We start from the raw sequence: 18,247 nt of genomic DNA on the forward strand, positions 1-18,247 counted from the left end.
CCCTTCGGCTTTGCTTTCGTTTCTTTGATCTTTTTTTTTATTAGTTATCTTATTTATTTTTGGTGCCTAACAACTCCATATCTTTCTTGTTCACCAGATTTCGTCGTATCGGCGATTCCCCGCTTGTGGTCCCAGCTGGGGTGAGTTTCTACAGCGTAGTCCAGGGTACTTACTGGCATTCTCTCCCCTCTTTTCCTACATTTCCTTCTACTTGTCTACTTCATACATTGTTATAATAATTTTGTTATTATTTTTTTCTTTTACAAAAAACAACAGAAGCTTTCAGTAATTGCTCTTGCGCTGACTTCTTGACTGCTTGCAGGGTTGAGATTTTGACTTCTTTCTTCTACCTATTACATTTAATTACCCTTTTTCTCTCGGCCTTTTTCTTAATTCTGGCTGCCACCAATTGCGCATTTCTGTACGAAGCAACGATTGAATTCGGTCAGGCAACATTTTTCGGCGTGCAAATATTGCCTTCCCTTTATCCCGTTGATACCCATTTCCTTCCGCAATCATGAGGCCCGAAGTTGAACAAGAACTCGCTCATACCTTGCTGGTAGAGCTTCTGGCCTATCAGTTTGCATCGCCTGTGAGGTGGATTGAAACTCAAGATGTCGTACTTGCAGAGAAACGAACGGAACGCATTGTGGAAATTGGTCCCGCAGACACCTTGGGTGGTATGGCACGTCGGACGCTAGCGTCCAAGTACGAGGCATATGATGCTGCCACTTCGGTGCAACGCCAAATCCTCTGCTACAATAAAGATGCGAAGGAAATCTATTACGACGTTGACCCAGTCGAGGAAGAGCCTGAGACTGCACAGCCTGCTGCCAGTACTCCGGCTGCCGCCGCCCCCGCCGCCGCTTCTGCCACTCCAGCTGCGGCAGCCCCCCCTCCCCCAAGTGCCGGACCAGCTGCGGCAGTAGAGGATGCTCCAGTCACAGCTGTTGACGTTCTCAGAACGCTGGTGGCACAGAAACTGAAGAAGGGTTTGGCAGATGTCCCTTTGAGCAAGGCTATCAAGGATCTGGTTGGAGGTAAGTCGGACCATTGTCCTGAAGCATAATGCTGTTTACTAATCTTTTGAACTTTAAAAGGCAAATCCACATTACAGAATGAGATCCTCGGAGATTTGGGCAAAGAATTTGGCTCCACACCAGAGAAGCCTGAAGATACACCACTAGATGAGCTGGGTGCTGCCATGCAGGCTACGTTTAATGGGCAGCTGGGCAAACAGTCATCGTCCCTCATAGCTCGTCTTGTATCATCCAAGATGCCTGGTGGTTTCAATATCACTGCTGTCCGGAAGTACCTGGAGACAAGATGGGGATTGGGGACCGGCAGGCAGGATGGTGTTCTTTTGCTCGCTCTTACAATGGAACCCGCTTCTCGTCTTGGATCCGAAGCGGATGCCAAATCTTACCTCGACGACGTGGCAAACAAGTATGCCTCCAATGCAGGAATCAATCTCTCTGCCCCAACAGCTGGCGGTGATAGCGGAGCAAGTGGTGGTGGCATGCTCATGGACCCAGCTGCGATTGACGCTTTGACCAAGGATCAACGAGCCCTATTCAAACAGCAACTTGAAATCATTGCTCGGTACCTCAAGATGGATCTTCGTGCTGGCGATAAAGCATTCATCACATCCCAGGAGACCCAGAAGACACTGCAGGCACAGCTGGATCTTTGGCAAGCGGAACATGGTGATTTCTACGCATCTGGAATTGCACCGGCTTTTGACCCGCTTAAGGCCCGTGTTTACGATTCTTCCTGGAACTGGGCACGTCAAGACGCTCTGAGCATGTATTACGACATTATTTTCGGGCGATTGAGGGCGGTTGACCGTGAGATTGTGAGCCAGTGTATCCGCATTATGAACCGCTCAAATCCGCTTTTGTTGGACTTTATGCAATACCACATCGACAACTGCCCAACTACTCGAGGTGAAACTTATCAGCTCGCTAAGGAACTCGGTCAGCAACTCATTGAGAACTGCAAGGAAGTCCTCGGAGTTGCTCCCGTTTACAAGGATGTTGCCATCCCCACTGGGCCTCAAACAACTATTGATGCCCGGGGAAGCATCGGGTACAAAGAGGTTCCCAGAGCTAGCGCTCGTAAGTTGGAGCATTATGTGAAGCAGATGGCAGAAGGAGGCCCCATCTCAGAGTACAGCAACCGGACCAAGGTTCAGAACGACCTCAAGAGCGTCTACAAGCTGATCCGCAGACAACACCGTCTGTCTAAAGCCTCGCAGCTGCAATTCAACGCCCTTTACAAGGATGTCCTGCGCGCCCTCAACATGAATGAAAACCAGATCATGCCGCAGGAGAACGGCAAGAAAACTGGGCGAAATGGCATTAAACGAAATGGCAGCCCTCGCACTGGAAAGGTCGAAACAATTCCTTTCCTTCATCTCAAGAAGAAGATGGATCATGGCTGGGAATATAACAAAAAGATAACCGGTATCTACCTTGACGTGATGGAATCTGCTGCGCGCGAAGGCCTGACCTTCCAGAGCAAGAATGTTCTGATGACTGGTGCCGGTGCTGGCTCCATCGGTGCAGAGGTTCTCCAGGGTCTGATCAGTGGTGGCGCCCAGGTCGTGGTGACAACGAGCAGATACTCGCGTGAAGTTACCGAATACTACCAGGCTATGTACGCACGCTACGGTGGCCGTGGCTCCCAGCTCGTCGTGGTTCCTTTCAACCAGGGCAGCCAGCAAGATGTCGAGGCCCTGGTTGACTACATCTACGACACCAAGAAAGGCCTTGGGTGGGACCTGGATTTTGTTGTTCCGTTTGCTGCCATTCCAGAGAATGGTCGCGAGATCGACTCCATCGACTCGAAGTCTGAGCTTGCCCATCGTATCATGCTGACCAACCTGCTGCGACTCTTGGGTTCCATCAAGTCCCAAAAGCAGGGCCACGGCTTCGAGACCCGTCCTGCTCAAGTCATTTTGCCATTGTCTCCCAACCACGGCACATTCGGAAATGACGGTCTATATTCCGAATCCAAACTTGGCTTAGAGACTCTTTTCAACCGCTGGTACTCCGAAAGCTGGAATAACTATCTTACCATCTGCGGTGCTGTCATCGGCTGGACTCGCGGAACTGGTTTGATGAGCGGTAATAACATGGTCGCTGAAGGCGTCGAGAAGCTTGGTGTTCGCACATTTTCACAGCAGGAGATGGCCTTTAACCTACTCGGTCTCATGTCCCCTGCAATTGTCAACCTCTGCCAAGTTGACCCTGTGTTTGCCGATCTCAACGGCGGGCTGCAGTTCATCCCTGACCTGAAGGGTTTGATGACTAAGCTTCGCACTGACATAATGGAGACCAGCGACGTTCGCCAGGCTGTCATCAAAGAAACGGCAATCGAGAATAAGATTGTCAATGGTGAAGACAGTGAAGTTCTTTACAAAAAGGTCGTTGCGGAGCCTCGTGCAAACATCAAATTCGAGTTCCCCAACCTTCCTAACTGGGAAGAAGAGGTTCAGCCCCTCAACGAATCCCTCAGAGGAATGGTTAACTTGGATAAGGTCGTCGTTGTCACCGGCTTTTCGGAGGTTGGGCCTTGGGGTAACTCTCGCACGAGATGGGAAATGGAAGCTCAGGGCAAGTTCTCCCTTGAAGGCTGTGTCGAAATGGCGTGGATCATGGGCCTTATCAAGCACCATAACGGCCCGCTGAAGGGCAAGGCTTATTCGGGATGGGTTGATTCAAAGACTGGCGAACCGGTTGATGACAAGGATGTTAAGATCAAGTACGAAAAATTCATCCTCGAGCACACTGGTATCCGACTTATTGAACCGGAGTTGTTCAAGGGCTACGACCCCAACAAGAAACAGCTGCTCCAGGAAATTGTCATCCAGGAAGACCTCGATCCTTTTGAAGCCTCGAAGGAGACAGCGGAAGAGTTTCAGCGCGAACATGGTGACAAGGTGGAAATATTTGAGCTCCCTGAGTCCGGGGAGTTTACCGTCCGTCTCAGGAAGGGCGCTACCCTTCTCATTCCCAAGGCACTTCAGTTCGACCGGTTGGTTGCTGGTCAGATCCCTACTGGTTGGGATGCTAAGAGATACGGTATTCCTGAGGATATCATTGAGCAGGTTGACCCAGTCACATTGTTTGTCCTCGTCTGCACTGCTGAGTCAATGCTTTCCGCCGGTATCACCGATCCTTATGAGTTCTACAAGTATGTCCATCTATCTGAGGTCGGTAACTGCATCGGTTCCGGTATTGGAGGCACCCATGCTTTGAGAGGAATGTACAAAGACCGCTACCTTGACAAGCCTCTGCAGAAGGACATTTTGCAAGAATCCTTCATCAACACGATGAGCGCGTGGGTAAACATGCTGCTTCTATCATCCACCGGTCCTATTAAGACGCCCGTTGGTGCCTGTGCTACCGCTGTTGAGTCTGTTGATATTGGATACGAGACTATTGTGGAAGGAAAGGCTCGCGTCTGCTTTGTGGGTGGCTTTGATGACTTCCAGGAGGAAGGGTCATACGAATTCGCCAATATGAAGGCCACCAGCAACGCGGAAGATGAGTTCGCCCACGGCCGTACCCCGCAGGAGATGTCGCGACCGACGACCACGACACGTGCTGGGTTTATGGAATCTCAGGGCTGTGGTATGCAACTTATCATGAGTGCTCAACTTGCCTTGGATATGGGTGTACCAATCCATGGTGTCATTGCCTTGACGACCACCGCAACCGACAAGATTGGACGCTCCGTCCCTGCTCCGGGTCAAGGTGTTCTGACGACTGCGCGCGAGAACCCGGGCAAGTTCCCATCTCCACTATTGGACATCAAGTATCGCCGCCGACAGCTAGATCTGCGTAAGAAACAGATCAAGGAATGGCAGGAGTCGGAGCTGCTGTACCTACAGGAAGAGGCCGAGGCCATGAAGGCCCAAGGCCCCGAGTCATTCGACGTGTCTGAGTATTTGCAGGAGCGAGCCCACCACATCGAGCGAGAGGCTGTTCGACAGGAGAAGGATGCACAGTTCAGCCTTGGAAACAACTTTTGGAAACAAGATTCTCGCATTGCTCCTCTTCGTGGCGCTCTTGCCACCTGGGGTCTTACAGTCGATGATATCGGCGTCGCTTCTTTCCACGGTACCTCGACCGTCGCCAATGACAAGAACGAATCCGATGTCATTTGCCAACAGATGAGGCACCTTGGACGCAAGAAGGGTAATGCCCTGATGGGTATCTTCCAGAAGTACCTTACTGGACATCCGAAGGGTGCTGCTGGTGCTTGGATGTTTAACGGCTGTTTGCAGGTTCTGGACAGCGGCCTTGTTCCCGGAAACCGTAACGCCGACAATGTGGACAAGGTAATGGAGAAGTTTGACCACATCGTTTACCCCAGTCGCAGCATCCAGACAGATGGCATTAAAGCTTTCTCGGTCACTTCTTTTGGCTTCGGCCAAAAGGGTGCTCAGGTCATTGGTATCCATCCCAAGTACCTCTACGCCACTCTTGAGCGGGCACAGTACCAGACCTACAAGGCCAAGGTTGAGGCCAGACAGAAGAAGGCCTACCGCTTCTTCCACAACGGTTTGATCAACAACAGTATCTTTGTTGCGAAGAATAAGGCGCCTTACGAAGATGACCTTCAAAGCAAAGTCTTCCTCAACCCGGACTATCGTGTGACCATGGATAAGAAAACTTCCGAGCTCAAGTTCCCTGCATCTCCCCCAAAGCCCAATGTGCAGGATGTCGAGAGCACTAGACATATGGTTGAGTCTCTTGCAAAAGCCAATTCGACCGAAAACTCTAGGGTTGGTGTCGATGTGGAAACCATCGACGCTGTCAATATCGACAATGCCACTTTCATCGAAAGAAATTTCACTTCAAGCGAACAGCAGTATTGCCTTAAGGCGCCATCACCTCAGGCATCGTTTGCTGGGCGGTGGAGTGCCAAAGAAGCTGTGTTCAAGTCTCTGGGTGTTTCCAGCAAGGGTGCCGGTGCACCATTGAAGGATATTGAAATTGCAAGTGATTCGAATGGGGCCCCTGTGGTCAATGTAAGTTCATCCTTGGCCGAAAGTTTGCATACAGGATATTGAGCTAACATCCTGCCGTAGCTTCTTGGTGCTGCAGCTGAGGCTGCCAAACAGGCTGGTGTTAAGAATGTCAACGTCAGTATCAGCCACAGTGATTCTCAAGCTGTAGCAGTCGCGGTCTCGCAGTTTTAATGATGTTAGGAAAAACATGGGCATATATTAATGTATCTGAGATAGATGGTCAAGCGCAATGTTCGTTGTTTTTTACATTTTCTTGTCTTTTTGCCGCCCCGTCCTCAAGTATGATAGTGATCAGTTTAGTGAATTCTTGAGCGCGGTTTTCGGTGATGTGGCTGATTTGCTTATCTTATTCTATTCCATTTTATATTATATTATATTCTTGATTGTTATTCTTTCTTGTTCATAATAACCCAGTCAACGGTAGATTCTTTTATTTTGCTAGTTGCGCCCTCCAGGGGATGATGATATTTTGCTGTACTCCGTAGAATGTGCGTGTATCCAAATCAACTCAGATACGTATTTTCCATTCTAGGTACTAAGTATCGTTTTATAGCCCATATTAAAGCTGTGTTGAATTTGGGAGAAATCGAATGCTCTGTTTGCACTCGATGCTTTGAATGGAAATACACAATGATGTGATTTCAGATATTCTAGAAAAAATAAGCAAGTTGAAAAGAAGAATACAGTCTCCAAACAACACAAGACTATTTACATTTGCGTATCAACATATTATGGCTGCTGGCCTCCACTGGCTCGATTCAAAGGCCCCCAGTTCGGCCGAGGGTTTATTTGATACCGGACGAGGCGCTTCTTAGTATGAACAGCGGATGCCTCCCTGCCAAGAGCCTCATCGAAAACGACTTCCAATGTGCCGAGATTTAGATGAGGGCTTGCAGACATTGCACCTTTAGAGGATGCGGCAACCTGCGCTTGATTCTTTTGCGGCTCAACTTGGCCTGCGTCTTGAGCCTCGGACAAGTTTTGACTTAATGCCTGCTTGGACCCAGAGCGATATAGCGCAGCCTCGACCTTTGTCACAAGGTCACTGGCGTCCTTTCCGCTCTCAACGGCAGATACGATTTCATTCTTCAACTGAGACAGCAATTTATTCGCTCCGTCTATTTTCCGGAGGTTTTCTCGACTCTTCTCCATAATGGCAGCGCCAGCAGATCCAGTGCTGAGAGCACCCGGCTTGATAGGCGATTTTTGTCTCACCCATTCTCTCATGATCTCCCATACGATTTCCCAAGGTGCATCCGTGCGTACCGTATTCGGCTTTGCGTGGCTACGGGTCGAGCGGTAGCCTACATGGCGGATAGCCCCGCGGAACGCGTCAATTGGCATTGTAGATGTGTGAAGAACCTTTGAAAGGCCACTGAGACTGAAGTAAAAAGGATGAGGATCCCGGGTTGCCGGGTCGAGGCGAGGTATTATAGCTGCATATTCAGTGGACTCAGCTTCTTGGCCAACTGTATCGGTCTGCTCTGGAATCGACCCTTTGGTGGGATCACTGAAGTCCAGGTCTTCCTCGAGTGCTGTGGTCAACATTCCTTCAATGCGATCGACCGTTTGATAGATTTCTCTGTCTGCACCAGGAAGCATATCCAGAATTTTCTGGATAAAATGAGGATTATGAAGCGGTCCAGCCCACATCGGTCCGCCCAAGTGCGTCTTGAAGCCGCAGTGGTCACAGTACGGGCCCGCAGCCGGCCCTGTGGCAAACCCATAATGATAAAAAGGGTTTCCTCTCTTGTCTAGCCTTTGCCTGGTCTGTGACAAAGGCTGGATTGACCACGCCCCACAGCCCGAATCACAGTTGTAGACCATCATGGTGTTGCCCGAAACAAACTTGACTTCAGCTGGAGATCGATGTACACGAACAAATACCCGGGCATAAAAATCAATGGATAGGGAGAGAAGGGGCTCAATGGCGAGCCCGTATTTGGCAGCAGATGTTGCAAGTCCATGTAAAATAAGGCGCAGGCCTCCCTCGTGGGAATGGGAGCCTTTAATTGGAACGCCTCCATATAATGCGAACGACTTTTCAGGATATCCATTTGAGGCCCATACACCCGCATCAGTGCAGGTCACACAGAGAAGACCCCCATCCTTAACCCCCTGCACTGCAGCATCCATGAACGGAGCAGCAGTGCCGTAAGGGTCCAGGTCGATGACATCGAACTTGCTGGTATTGATTCCTTCGACATTGGTACTAGTTGAATTATGAGCGCTATACATATAAGCGCGCGCATCGCCATTATTGGGCCGAATCAACTTTTCGAGTCCATTGTATTCAATGTTTATTTTCATCGACTCTATTGCAGACGATGATAAATCGTTGGCAATAACACATGTTGTGAACGGAATCTCCGAAGCATATCGTAGAGCGCGCAGCCCCGTAGCAGACAGGGCATCTAGGATGGTGAATGATGGGGGAATCTTCTGCTCGTGGTGCAATTCTGGAGCAGGCTCGCTGCTGTTTCCCACAGCTCTTTCTTTCTCGTCATTCTTCTCTGTCTCCTCTTCGCCCCTTTTCCGTTTTTTGCCCGTTACTGATCCACTTCCTGTAAATTTTTTATTCTTTTTCTTCTCGGCTTTCTGTTTCTTCGCAGCCAATGCATGTTCTCCGTACGCTCTGATCGCGAGCACACTCAGATCTCGATTGAACTGCTGAATAGGATTGTAGAAAACAGACTGGGATTCATCATCGGCTTTGAGATCTTTTTTCGTTGCCTTTGAGGCGGCGTTTTGGGCAGGTGGGTTCAAAATGTAGGCGAGTCCTTCCTTGACTGTCATATACTCTTTGCCGCTATGTTGCACCAATTGATTCGCCATCCGAGACTGGGGCAATCCTGCCATAACTGACGATAACGATCTATAGTTCCGTTGGACGGGTAGTGCGATTTGACAGCAGGGGGTACACTGGAATCGCTCACTGCGTGGAAATGGAGGGACTTCGCGTTTAAGAAACGCGAGGACACGATGAGTTGTCAGGCAGTAAAATCGTTTCTGAGAAACCAAACACATGGACTCAAGTATCAACGACAAGCCAAATATGCCGAAGAGAAGCTAGGTTGTGCTTCTATTCAGTGCGAAGGACTGACAGACAGATATGATCGTCTCTTCTTTTGATGATCGCCGGGAAAAAAACCATGGTGCACGGACCAAGGAAATTTCCCCAGCCGACAGAATCAATTCAGGATAAATATTAGCTGATTTCTTGATCCCAGGTTTAGAAAAAGGTCACTTTTATTAGAGATTAACTACCTCAAATTTCACATGCATCACCAATACTAATATTATGTTCTAGATCTGCTGTTGTACAATAATATATAGCGGGGTTGATACCCCAAAAATCACCAAGTATTCAAACACTATTATCATAACCATCCCCCAAAGATAGGCACCTGTCTATACATTTCATTCCAACTCTTTGACTCCCATGCAGAGCCCTCCCCAGCCCGTCTAATGATTCCCAGAGCGCCTACAAGCCAAACAGATGCACCCGCAGCTGCGATGCCGTTGACAATCCACCACATTTTCCTTTGTCGTTTGATCCGTTTCCCATTCTCCATATACCCCAGGCACCCTTCAAGGGATCCTTTTGTGTTGCTTCGTTCCTTCCAAGCTGTGGTAACTCTCCATCCCATCCACGACGCCCAACCCCCAACAAAATGCCAGACACCAGCGGCCACAAAGACCAAGTAGTATACGTTCCAAAGAGCAGGACTCCGTGCGATCCCATGAGCAACATATCCTAGACCAATACCAGAGCTTCCACCGTCGACCACTAGCGGCACGACACGGTTGACCAGAACATGAGCACCAATGAGTGGGGAAAGAATATATCCAACTCGAGCTTGCAAACTCATTCGAGGCCAGAGCTTGAGCAAATAGCGCTGAGACCTATTCTCTGCTCCAAAAAGTCGCGCTCGGCGGGAAGAGCGGATGTTCCTTAGCGCAAATCCGGACGCAATATGGATCAGAACGGGTACGGTCAGTACAAGATGCTCTAGAGAAGGTGATTGATATATAGGTCTCGTGAGGAGCAAATAGCTTTCGCTGGCAGGCACTGAGCGAGTCACTAGAGGAATGAGGGAAGTATTTGTAAAATGCAGGCCGAAGAACAAGGTTGGCGGATAAGTAGAGTATTTTTGGAGCATGGACACTGCAAGTGCGATTTTACGTCAACTACCATTTTTACCATAGAATAAAAGGAATGCATGATAATATTCAAGTATACTTACAGCAAGTGTCCCAGTTATACCCCCGAAGGCCGAGTTTAGGGATGGAAGAACCGCTTTCAGGAACTCCTCGCTGTATGGGCTTTGTTGGGAAGTATTCGCCGCTTTCCAGATCCGGGGTCTCATCGTCCACAGGAGAAGGGTCTACCTCCTGCATCGACATCATGGAGCGAGTGTCAATTTCACTTGGCTTCGATGAAGCATTTTCCATGGAGGAATTCATCGTAGTCGAAAAGTCACGAGAGCCTGGAAGAGCTAGTATTCACGGCCAATGGATCAATATATACCGATATTCACGGAGTCATAACTTCATAACCATTTATGATGCTTTGGCTGATATTTACATCTCACAATAAGTCTCTTCGGATAAGTGTGTGGGTTTCAAGTGTTGATAATTTATTATTTGGTTGGGAATTGCAGCTTCGGCAATCTTCAATCGCAACAGCATCATTGGCTGGCTGGTCATTAGTTGTTCGAACCCGAGTGTTGACGATCTTTCAAGCTCCTTGGCCTCGGATAGTTGCAGTATGTAAGGTAGCTACTACCTGACCTACCTCACTTGATTGGGTGTGCACTCCGTACTCTGTACAATAATTGATAGTGATAATAGTACTTCCAGGATATATATGTAGTAGTATATTGAAAACATCAATATTTACGGTGCTCTGACATCAGTGCCTCTCCTCTCTCCTTACATTATATACATATATACACACACAGCAATGATACAAATATCAATGGCCTGGGATAAGAAACCATTATTATTCCAGCTAGTCTTTCCTATAATGAAATTTATTATTTACCCCATTGTATTCTGTAGAGCTCGATACAGAGTACCTGCATGCATAGTATGTTAATATTATTTCACTCCATCCACCATTCAAGCGGTGACTTTTCTGCCAGCAAAATAACCCGACTAAGGAGAAGGGCCATGGTCATCTCAATATAATCGATCACGACTTCAGATCACAAAGAAAACTTGAAAATAATAATTTGCTTTACTTTAACTGTTTGTTTATCTCAATGCCTTCTGTTAAATGGCTTGCTGACCGTCTTAATTTAGGATATTGTTTGTGGTTGCCTGGTTCTGGTATAACTATACCAATTGGCTCAAGACAAGATGGCTCCTGTATGTCTGGAAACCTCTCAGAATTTAATGTGAATGCTGATGTCTTTGCATTTCGTTGATCATATAGCGTGGTTTCACAAATCCAGCTCCAAAAGTACGGTGGCAATCTGCTCCTTTCTCTATGATTTTAGTTCATACCTCTCAACTAATCTTTAGACCGAGTCTGCGCGTTCTGCTTTGAGCTCTTTCACATGTACCCTTTGCAATAAATCATACTCTCGTCATCCCGAATATGAAGCCCATATCTCCTCGTATGACCATCAACATCGCAAACGACTTCAAGATCTTAAGCAACTCTCGCGTGATCCAAATGCCGCAGAGAAGGCCAGGAGAGCAGAGAAAAAAGCCGACGCGGAAGCTGGCTTGAGGGTGATCGACACCACCCAAAATCGTCCAGCTCCTGGGCCTGGTCCCGGGAGCGTCAGCGGTGGTGTAGGAAAAGGATCTGGATTCAAGAAGGGGGGGTTCAAGAGCTCCTTCACGGCCGTCAAGGGTACTGCTGCTCCTGCAGCGCCTGTGAAAAAAAACGTCTTGGGAGATGACGATGATGGAGTAGAGGCCATCCGGACGAACGTCGATTATCAAGTGAAACCAGACAAACACACAGCAGTTGAAGACAATGATGGCGAAAGTGATACTGATGAAGATTACGCCGACGATCGAGTCGGTGGGGGCTACTATGATCCGCGAAAGCCTACAGATTGTTTTGCTACTTGCACAGGAATCAAAAAGGTTGACGCCACCGCACTATGACCAAGCTTATTCACCGTTCTTTTGTATTCTAATGGCCAAAATGTGCACAAATTGGTTAGATGGAACTTGGAGTCCAGATCCGCCATAGACATCAAAGTTTTACCATCTATATCAAGGCTGGGCGACTTAGGCGCTTTCTCTTCTTACGTCAAATATGGACTTCGTGAAAACATTATCTGGTGGAAATGGTTTGGTTCAAGAAATGGAAAGTGGTTTATCCTTTAATATAGTCGTACAGATTTTCCAAAAAAAAAAAGTTGGCTGGGGAAAATTAGAAAAAACAAAAGAAAAGATTGTAACAGTAAAGGGTACTAGGCACATGTTTTTATTACTGCGATTATCTCAGGCTTCCCTCGTTCGTTCGTCGCTCATACAAGGGCCATATTACAATCGCAGCAGCTTCGCGGCCTGGCCGACAATGGTGTCCTCCTGGGGGAAGCTCATGTTCTCGAGACCAACGGCGTAGGGGGTAGGAACCTCAGCACCGGTGACACGAAGAGCAGGGGCGGTCAGGTAGTCAAAACCATACTCCATGGACAAAGCCAAAATCTCAGAAGAGACGCCAAACATGGGGAAACCTGACTCGACACACATCAAACGACCGGTCTTCTTGAGTGATTGGATAATGGTCTCAACATCAAGAGGCTTGACGGACCGGAGGTTGATAACCTCAGCATCAACACCGTACTGCTGCTTAAGCTGAGCGGCGGCGTTAAGAGACTGCCCGACACAGCGGGAAAGAGAAACGATAGTGAGATCCTTGCCGGGTCGCTCGATCTTGGCCTTGCCAATGGGTAGAACGAAGTCGCTCTTCTGTGCGGCTTCGCTCATGGGGAAAGCCTGACCGTAAAGAAGCCTGGGTTTTGTCAGTCCGCTGGTTCCATTGCACACCAATTCAACACTGCGATTATACATACTCGTTCTCCAGCACAACGACGGGGTTAGGGTCACGAATGGCGGCCTTCAGCAGACCCTTGGCGTCCTCAGAGCTCCAAGGAGACACCACCTTCAATCCGGGAATGCTGCCGTACCAGCCCGAGTAGTCTTGCGAGTGCTGGGCAGCAACACCGGCGGCAAATCCATTGGGACCACGGAATGTAATGTTGCAAGGCTGAATACCGCCGGACATGTAGTGTGTCTTAGCAGCGGAGTTGATAATTTGATCGATGGCCTGCATGGCAAAATTGAAGGTCATGAACTCGCACTATTCGCATCCAGTTTTAGTTAGTATCACAAAACCTCTTTGGCTTTCTTCTTCCCCCACCCCTTCCAAGTGCAACTGGATCGAAACGTACAATGGGGTGCAAGCCAGCGAGAGCAGCGCCGACAGCTAGACCGCAAAATCCTGCCTCAGTAATGGGTGTGTCGATGACCCTCTTAGGACCGAAGCGGTCCAAAAGACCCCTTGTGACCTTGTATCTGGAAGACCAATAGCAGTCAGGAAATGCGATCCGATATCGATTGTTTTCATTGTAATGGAAAGGGGGAAAGCATACGCTCCGTTATACTGCGCAACTTCTTCTCCCAGAATGAATGTCTTCTGGTTGCTCTCCAGCTCTTCCGCAAGGGCTTCGTTCAATGCATCTCGAACGGTGACTTCCTTAACGCCGCTTTCCGTAGCATAACCCCGGGCACGCAAGATAGCCGGAGCACAGGCGGATTTTTGAAAAACAGGACGGAGAGGAGTAGAGGAAAGGCGAGAAGAAAGCAGACGAGCTGCAGGGCGGAAAAGTCGGGGAGCAGCCATGGCCGGGGCTGTTAAGACAAAAAAAAAAGAGCCAGCAGAAAGGGAAGAAGATGAGATAGGAGTTCACTAGGAACAAAGAACGCTGCCGGTAAGAGACGTGGATAGTGAGATCCGAATTGGCAACGGAGATGAGAAAGGAAACCGAGATTCAAAGCCAAAGCGCCTTTTTCGTTTTCCTGTCCCTTTTCGGCGATGGTTTTTGGTTTTGGTGAGAACGCTGTTGGGCGGGAAATGACTAAGCGGGCGTCTCACCGGCAGCTTCTTACGTACCAGAATCCCCCAGGTAGTCCCAGGGCTTCTAACTATGCTATCCATATCTATGTATGGAGTGTTGTGACAGGGATTGTTCTACGATTGCCCACGGAGTAGTAATACAGGGACTATCTACTCTACGCCTTATTTCTCTTGGTTATTTATACTCAAGTGGAGCAGTCTCGAGAGAATGGTTCCAGGATTTTCTCTTTTTTCTGTTACGCTTCTCTCATTCCTTTCCACTGCATGTCGGGCTGTTCAACCGTCTGCTCCCGATCCCATTCCCGCCCCGTTACGTGATTTGAGATGGGGTCAGCTTAATTTCCTCCACACCACGGATACTCATGGCTGGCTCGCTGGTCATCTGCAAGAGTATGGGGCCAAAACTCTTGCACATTGACAATATTCACTGGCTGACTTTATTTGCAGAGCTTCATACTCCGCAGACTGGGGGGATTATGTCTCTTTCGCGACCCGGATGCGTGAAAAGGCAGAATCACAGGGATGGGATCTCTTGGTAATTGATACAGGGGACCGAGTAGAAGGAAATGGCCTCTATGATTCCTCGGAGCCTAAAGGTGTCTATATTTCTGACATTTTACGCCATCAACACATCGATCTGATAACGGTTGGGAACCATGAGCTATACAAACAGAACACCTCTGAGGCTGAATTTTTTACAACCGTGCCAAATTTTCGTGGCAATTATCTGGCATCGAACCTCGATATCATTCATCCCACTACGAAAGAGGCTATGCCGTTCGCTCCACGATTCAAGAAGTTCACCACCAAGAAACAGGGCATTCGTATCGTTGCTTTCGGCTTCATTTTCGACTTCATGAAAAATGAAAATAACACAATTGTCAAGCCCGTGGAGGAGAGCATTAAGGAGGACTGGTTTCAAGAAGCTATCCGAGACAGAGACGTCGATCTTTTTCTGGTTGCTGGGCATGTGCCCGTTAAATCCAAGGAATTCAACGCCGTATTCAATGAAATAAGGAGCGTTCACTGGGATACGCCAATCCAGTTTTTTGGTGGACATTATCACATTCGTGACTATGTTCAGTATGACTTGAAGGCCTACGGTTTAGCGAGTGGCCGTTTTATGGAAACCATCGGGTTCATGTCTATTGATGGTTTGGCCATTGGCAATCCACAGGCCAGGCCCGCTCCGGCTGCTCCCGTTTTCAATCGCAAGTATATTGACAATAATCTGTTCTCATTCCATCATCATGCAGGGCTGAATGAGACAAACTTTCCCACCGAAAATGGTCGAAACGTAACCCAAGTAATACAACAATCCAGGCATGCCCTTGAGCTGGATAAAATTTATGGCTGCGCCCCTCGAGATCTCTGGTTATCCCGTGCCAAGTACCCGAGCAATGACAGCATATATACCTGGCTCCAAGAGCAAGTAATTCCTGAGTCGTTGAAAGATGAGTCTCGCGGTGGAAAGCCAGCACTGGCTGTTGTCAATACAGGAGCCATGCGCTTTGACATATTCAAAGGGCCCTTTACGCAAGACACAACCTTCATCGTGTCTCCTTTCACAAGTGGATTTCGTTATTTGAAAGACGTTCCCTATGGTAAAGCGAAACAGATAGTAGAAATCCTCAACCAGCAGCCCCAGATTTTTACCGAATCCCGCCAGCAATCGGGTTATTCGCCGTGGACGCTCGCTCCCCCAGAACAATATGCATACCTTCAGGACTTTGTTCCTGGAGAAAACTCCGTTTGGGATATCCAAGCAAATCTTGGCTCCTTTGCCGGTCAAGCGTTACTGTCGGGCCATGATGCCCCCCCAAAAATTATTCCCGGTTATACAACAACAGATGCTGGAGGCACAGATGGCGACGACACAGTCCACTTCCCTATCCCATTCTATCGTGTGCCAAATTGCCTTCAGGTATTGGTATCTTCAAACTCTGATGTGCCGAAAAAGGTAGATCTGGTTTACATTGATTTTATCGAATCGTATGTGGCAATAGCGGCGAAGTTTGCAAGCTTTGATGTCGACTTTTCGCGTGACAGCGACGTGTATATGCCTTCTATGACTCTAACGAATCTCATCTTAAACTGGGTAAAGGATAACTGGTCTTGTGGAAAAGCATAATGTGGGCTTTGTCCATCCTATATTCATCTCTTCTGTTGGCACCAGTGAATAAGCATCATCAAGCTACAGCACCGTCGCATGGATCAATTATTTGTTTATTATATAAAAAACTTCAACAGAAAGACTGTCCCATTTAATCTCCGCCTTCGAATTTGAACAAGCCCTTACCACTCCGGTATCCGCTGAGGGTTCCTTGTACACCTGCCGCGAGTTCCGAACCATCTGTATCCCACTTCCACTTGATGTCCTCGGCAGGAATATCTTTAAATTTACCCGCTCTGGTCAGCTGTAAGACATCATTGATAGTGTTTTCTTTGAGCTGTGGATTTTTATCCCCCCACTTGCTCACCCAGAAACCATCGAAGGATAGATTCTTGAATATGAGAAGACCAGATGGCAGTGCGACTGGCTGCTTCGACATGGCACCATAAGTCACCAGGTGCGAGCCTGGGGCCAGTGTCTTTGCAAGCGCAGTCGCACTCTTCCCTCCCACGCAGTTCAGTGCCAAGCGGATGGGTTCCTTGCCTTGGCGGGTAAACTGATGCACCATCCCTTTGAATTCACGCGATAATAACTCAGATTCGGTGACCACTTCCGTCGCACCGAGCTCACGGAGCTCATTCTTTATTGCCTCGGTCTCTTCCGGGGTCTTTCTCTCCCGTACAACATTCAGCGTTTTAATTCCCCATTCGCGAGCGAGCTGGATAGCAGCGCGGCCAACTCCGCTGTTGGCTCCGTTCTGGATGATCCACTCTTCGCCAGCACGCATCCAGTCCCAGTCACAGAAGTCCTTAATCATCCGGTACGCAGTAACAGGGTTGACACTCACTGTGCCGATCTGAAGTGGGCTCAAACCCTCCTTGTTCTCAATCTTAATCAACTTCGACTCGTCCATCTGAGCGTGAGTCCTCCATGTCCCTTGTCCAGTCTGCTTCATGATAACCCAATCACCCTTGGCGATATTCTTGACACCTGCGCCAGTTGCAATGACCTCAAAAGCACCCTCGTTGCCAGCCACGGCAGATGGCTCTTCTGTGCCAAGTGTTGTCTGGAACGGTGGTTTGCTTGGGTATACGCCTTGGATCTGGTTCACGTCGGCTGGATTCAACGGCGCAGCGAGAAGACGAAGAGTAACTTCTGTGCCGTGAGGGGGTGAGATTGAATGGTTGTGAAGTCTAGTCAAGTAATCAGATGTCAATGATTCTCCGTGGGAGTCAAATTTTCAAGGGCAAAAAGGGTCACGTACCGCAAAACATCCTGTGGCTCGCCATATCGCGAGTATATCAATGCCTTGGCCTGTGTATAACCGTAGACCGAAACATATCTTCGTCCTTCGGGCAACGGACTCGATAGTGACTTTTGACATTGGCCTATGGCTAGGGGGAAAGAAGCTCTAGTTTTCAGCGATAAAGCCGTATTGCTGCGAAAACTAACGGCTGTTGCTCGTAATACGCCACGGGAGAGCATTATCGCTGCAAATTTATGGGCTTGTTCCAGGTTTCACTGACAGTTTCAATTTATTAAAAGACACTGAGATGTCAGGAGTTGTTGTTCTTCTCTCGGTGTTGTCTTAGAAGAAATTCCGAATGACGTCGTGCTTTTAAGCCGTCGGGCCGACGGAAAGGCTGCAAAGACATTATCCTCCTTTGACATTTCGACTTCATCGATTATTGCACCAACAGGATGACCAAATCTTTTTTGAGCGCGGTCTATATACGATTTACAGGTGTGCGTGTGACTAATAAATGAAGTATAACTGATAGCACACCAATAATCCAATTAGCCAAGGCAATTATAATTATCGATTAAAAGGGACCTACTCCAAGTATGTATGTAACTACATATAAGTCAAAATATGTACATACATACACTGTGGTAACTATATTTCAACTAGAATTATGTAGCAGTTCATTTAATGTGAATTCAAACAAAAAACAAAGAATTATGTAGAAGTATTAAAAAATGTTGA

General features: G+C 48.2%; 6 protein-coding genes across 6 annotated transcripts; 3 read left to right on the top strand and 3 right to left on the bottom strand.

Moving 5' to 3' along the window:
• Positions 1-517: 517 nt before the first annotated feature.
• ASPWEDRAFT_109503 (trifunctional fatty acid synthase subunit FAS2) lies at positions 518-6,211 on the top strand (the record flags this gene model as incomplete). The annotated part of the gene is made up of 3 exons (XM_040828088.1): positions 518-1,040; positions 1,101-6,040; positions 6,101-6,211. 3 exons carry the CDS (start codon positions 518-520, stop codon positions 6,209-6,211), a joined length of 5,574 nt encoding a protein of 1,857 aa, XP_040689429.1.
• A 558-nt stretch (positions 6,212-6,769) lies between these two features.
• Positions 6,770-10,495, bottom strand: ASPWEDRAFT_51731 (uncharacterized protein; the record flags this gene model as incomplete). The annotated part of the gene is made up of 3 exons (XM_040837643.1): positions 6,770-9,049; positions 9,448-10,208; positions 10,288-10,495. The coding sequence occupies 3 exons, from the start codon at positions 10,493-10,495 to the stop codon at positions 6,770-6,772; spliced, it is 3,249 nt and encodes a 1,082-aa protein (XP_040689430.1).
• A 500-nt stretch (positions 10,496-10,995) lies between these two features.
• ASPWEDRAFT_529086 (putative C2H2 finger domain protein) lies at positions 10,996-12,358 on the top strand. Its single transcript, XM_040837800.1, has 4 exons — positions 10,996-11,293; positions 11,348-11,413; positions 11,481-11,507; positions 11,570-12,358. Exons 2-4 carry the CDS (start codon positions 11,405-11,407, stop codon positions 12,164-12,166), a joined length of 633 nt encoding a protein of 210 aa, XP_040689431.1. The 5' UTR covers positions 10,996-11,293; positions 11,348-11,404; the 3' UTR covers positions 12,167-12,358.
• A 53-nt stretch (positions 12,359-12,411) lies between these two features.
• On the bottom strand, positions 12,412-13,941 carry ASPWEDRAFT_40996 (pyruvate dehydrogenase (acetyl-transferring) subunit E1 beta). Its single transcript, XM_040835444.1, has 4 exons — positions 13,663-13,941; positions 13,462-13,585; positions 13,084-13,370; positions 12,412-13,022 (listed from the first exon to the last, which is right to left on the bottom strand). Exons 1-4 carry the CDS (start codon positions 13,911-13,913, stop codon positions 12,551-12,553), a joined length of 1,134 nt encoding a protein of 377 aa, XP_040689432.1. The 5' UTR covers positions 13,914-13,941; the 3' UTR covers positions 12,412-12,550.
• A 414-nt stretch (positions 13,942-14,355) lies between these two features.
• Positions 14,356-16,278, top strand: ASPWEDRAFT_110251 (metallophosphoesterase family protein; the record flags this gene model as incomplete). Its single annotated transcript, XM_040828158.1, has 2 exons — positions 14,356-14,537; positions 14,595-16,278. 2 exons carry the CDS (start codon positions 14,356-14,358, stop codon positions 16,276-16,278), a joined length of 1,866 nt encoding a protein of 621 aa, XP_040689433.1.
• Positions 16,279-16,411: 133 nt separating this feature from the next.
• On the bottom strand, positions 16,412-17,745 carry ASPWEDRAFT_51735 (enoyl-[acyl-carrier-protein] reductase; the record flags this gene model as incomplete). Its single annotated transcript, XM_040837644.1, has 2 exons — positions 16,412-17,453; positions 17,525-17,745. 2 exons carry the CDS (start codon positions 17,743-17,745, stop codon positions 16,412-16,414), a joined length of 1,263 nt encoding a protein of 420 aa, XP_040689434.1.
• Positions 17,746-18,247: the final 502 nt, after the last annotated feature.

This window comes from Aspergillus wentii (assembly GCF_001890725.1).
Source record: "Aspergillus wentii DTO 134E9 unplaced genomic scaffold ASPWEscaffold_4, whole genome shotgun sequence".
NCBI lineage: Eukaryota > Fungi > Ascomycota > Eurotiomycetes > Eurotiales > Aspergillaceae > Aspergillus > Aspergillus wentii.

Coding starts and splice junctions, on each gene's coding strand:
- ASPWEDRAFT_40996 (XM_040835444.1), bottom strand. CDS start 13,913: ATGGCTGCTCCCCGACTTTTCCGCCCTGCAGCTCGTCTGCTTTCTTCT. Junction 13,586..13,662: donor GTTGCGCAGTATAACGGAGC/GTATGCTTTCCC, acceptor TTGGTCTTCCAG/ATACAAGGTCACAAGGGGTC. Junction 13,023..13,083: donor GTCGTTGTGCTGGAGAACGA/GTATGTATAATC, acceptor GACAAAACCCAG/GCTTCTTTACGGTCAGGCTT.
- ASPWEDRAFT_529086 (XM_040837800.1), top strand. Junction 11,508..11,569: donor TCACAAATCCAGCTCCAAAA/GTACGGTGGCAA, acceptor ACTAATCTTTAG/ACCGAGTCTGCGCGTTCTGC.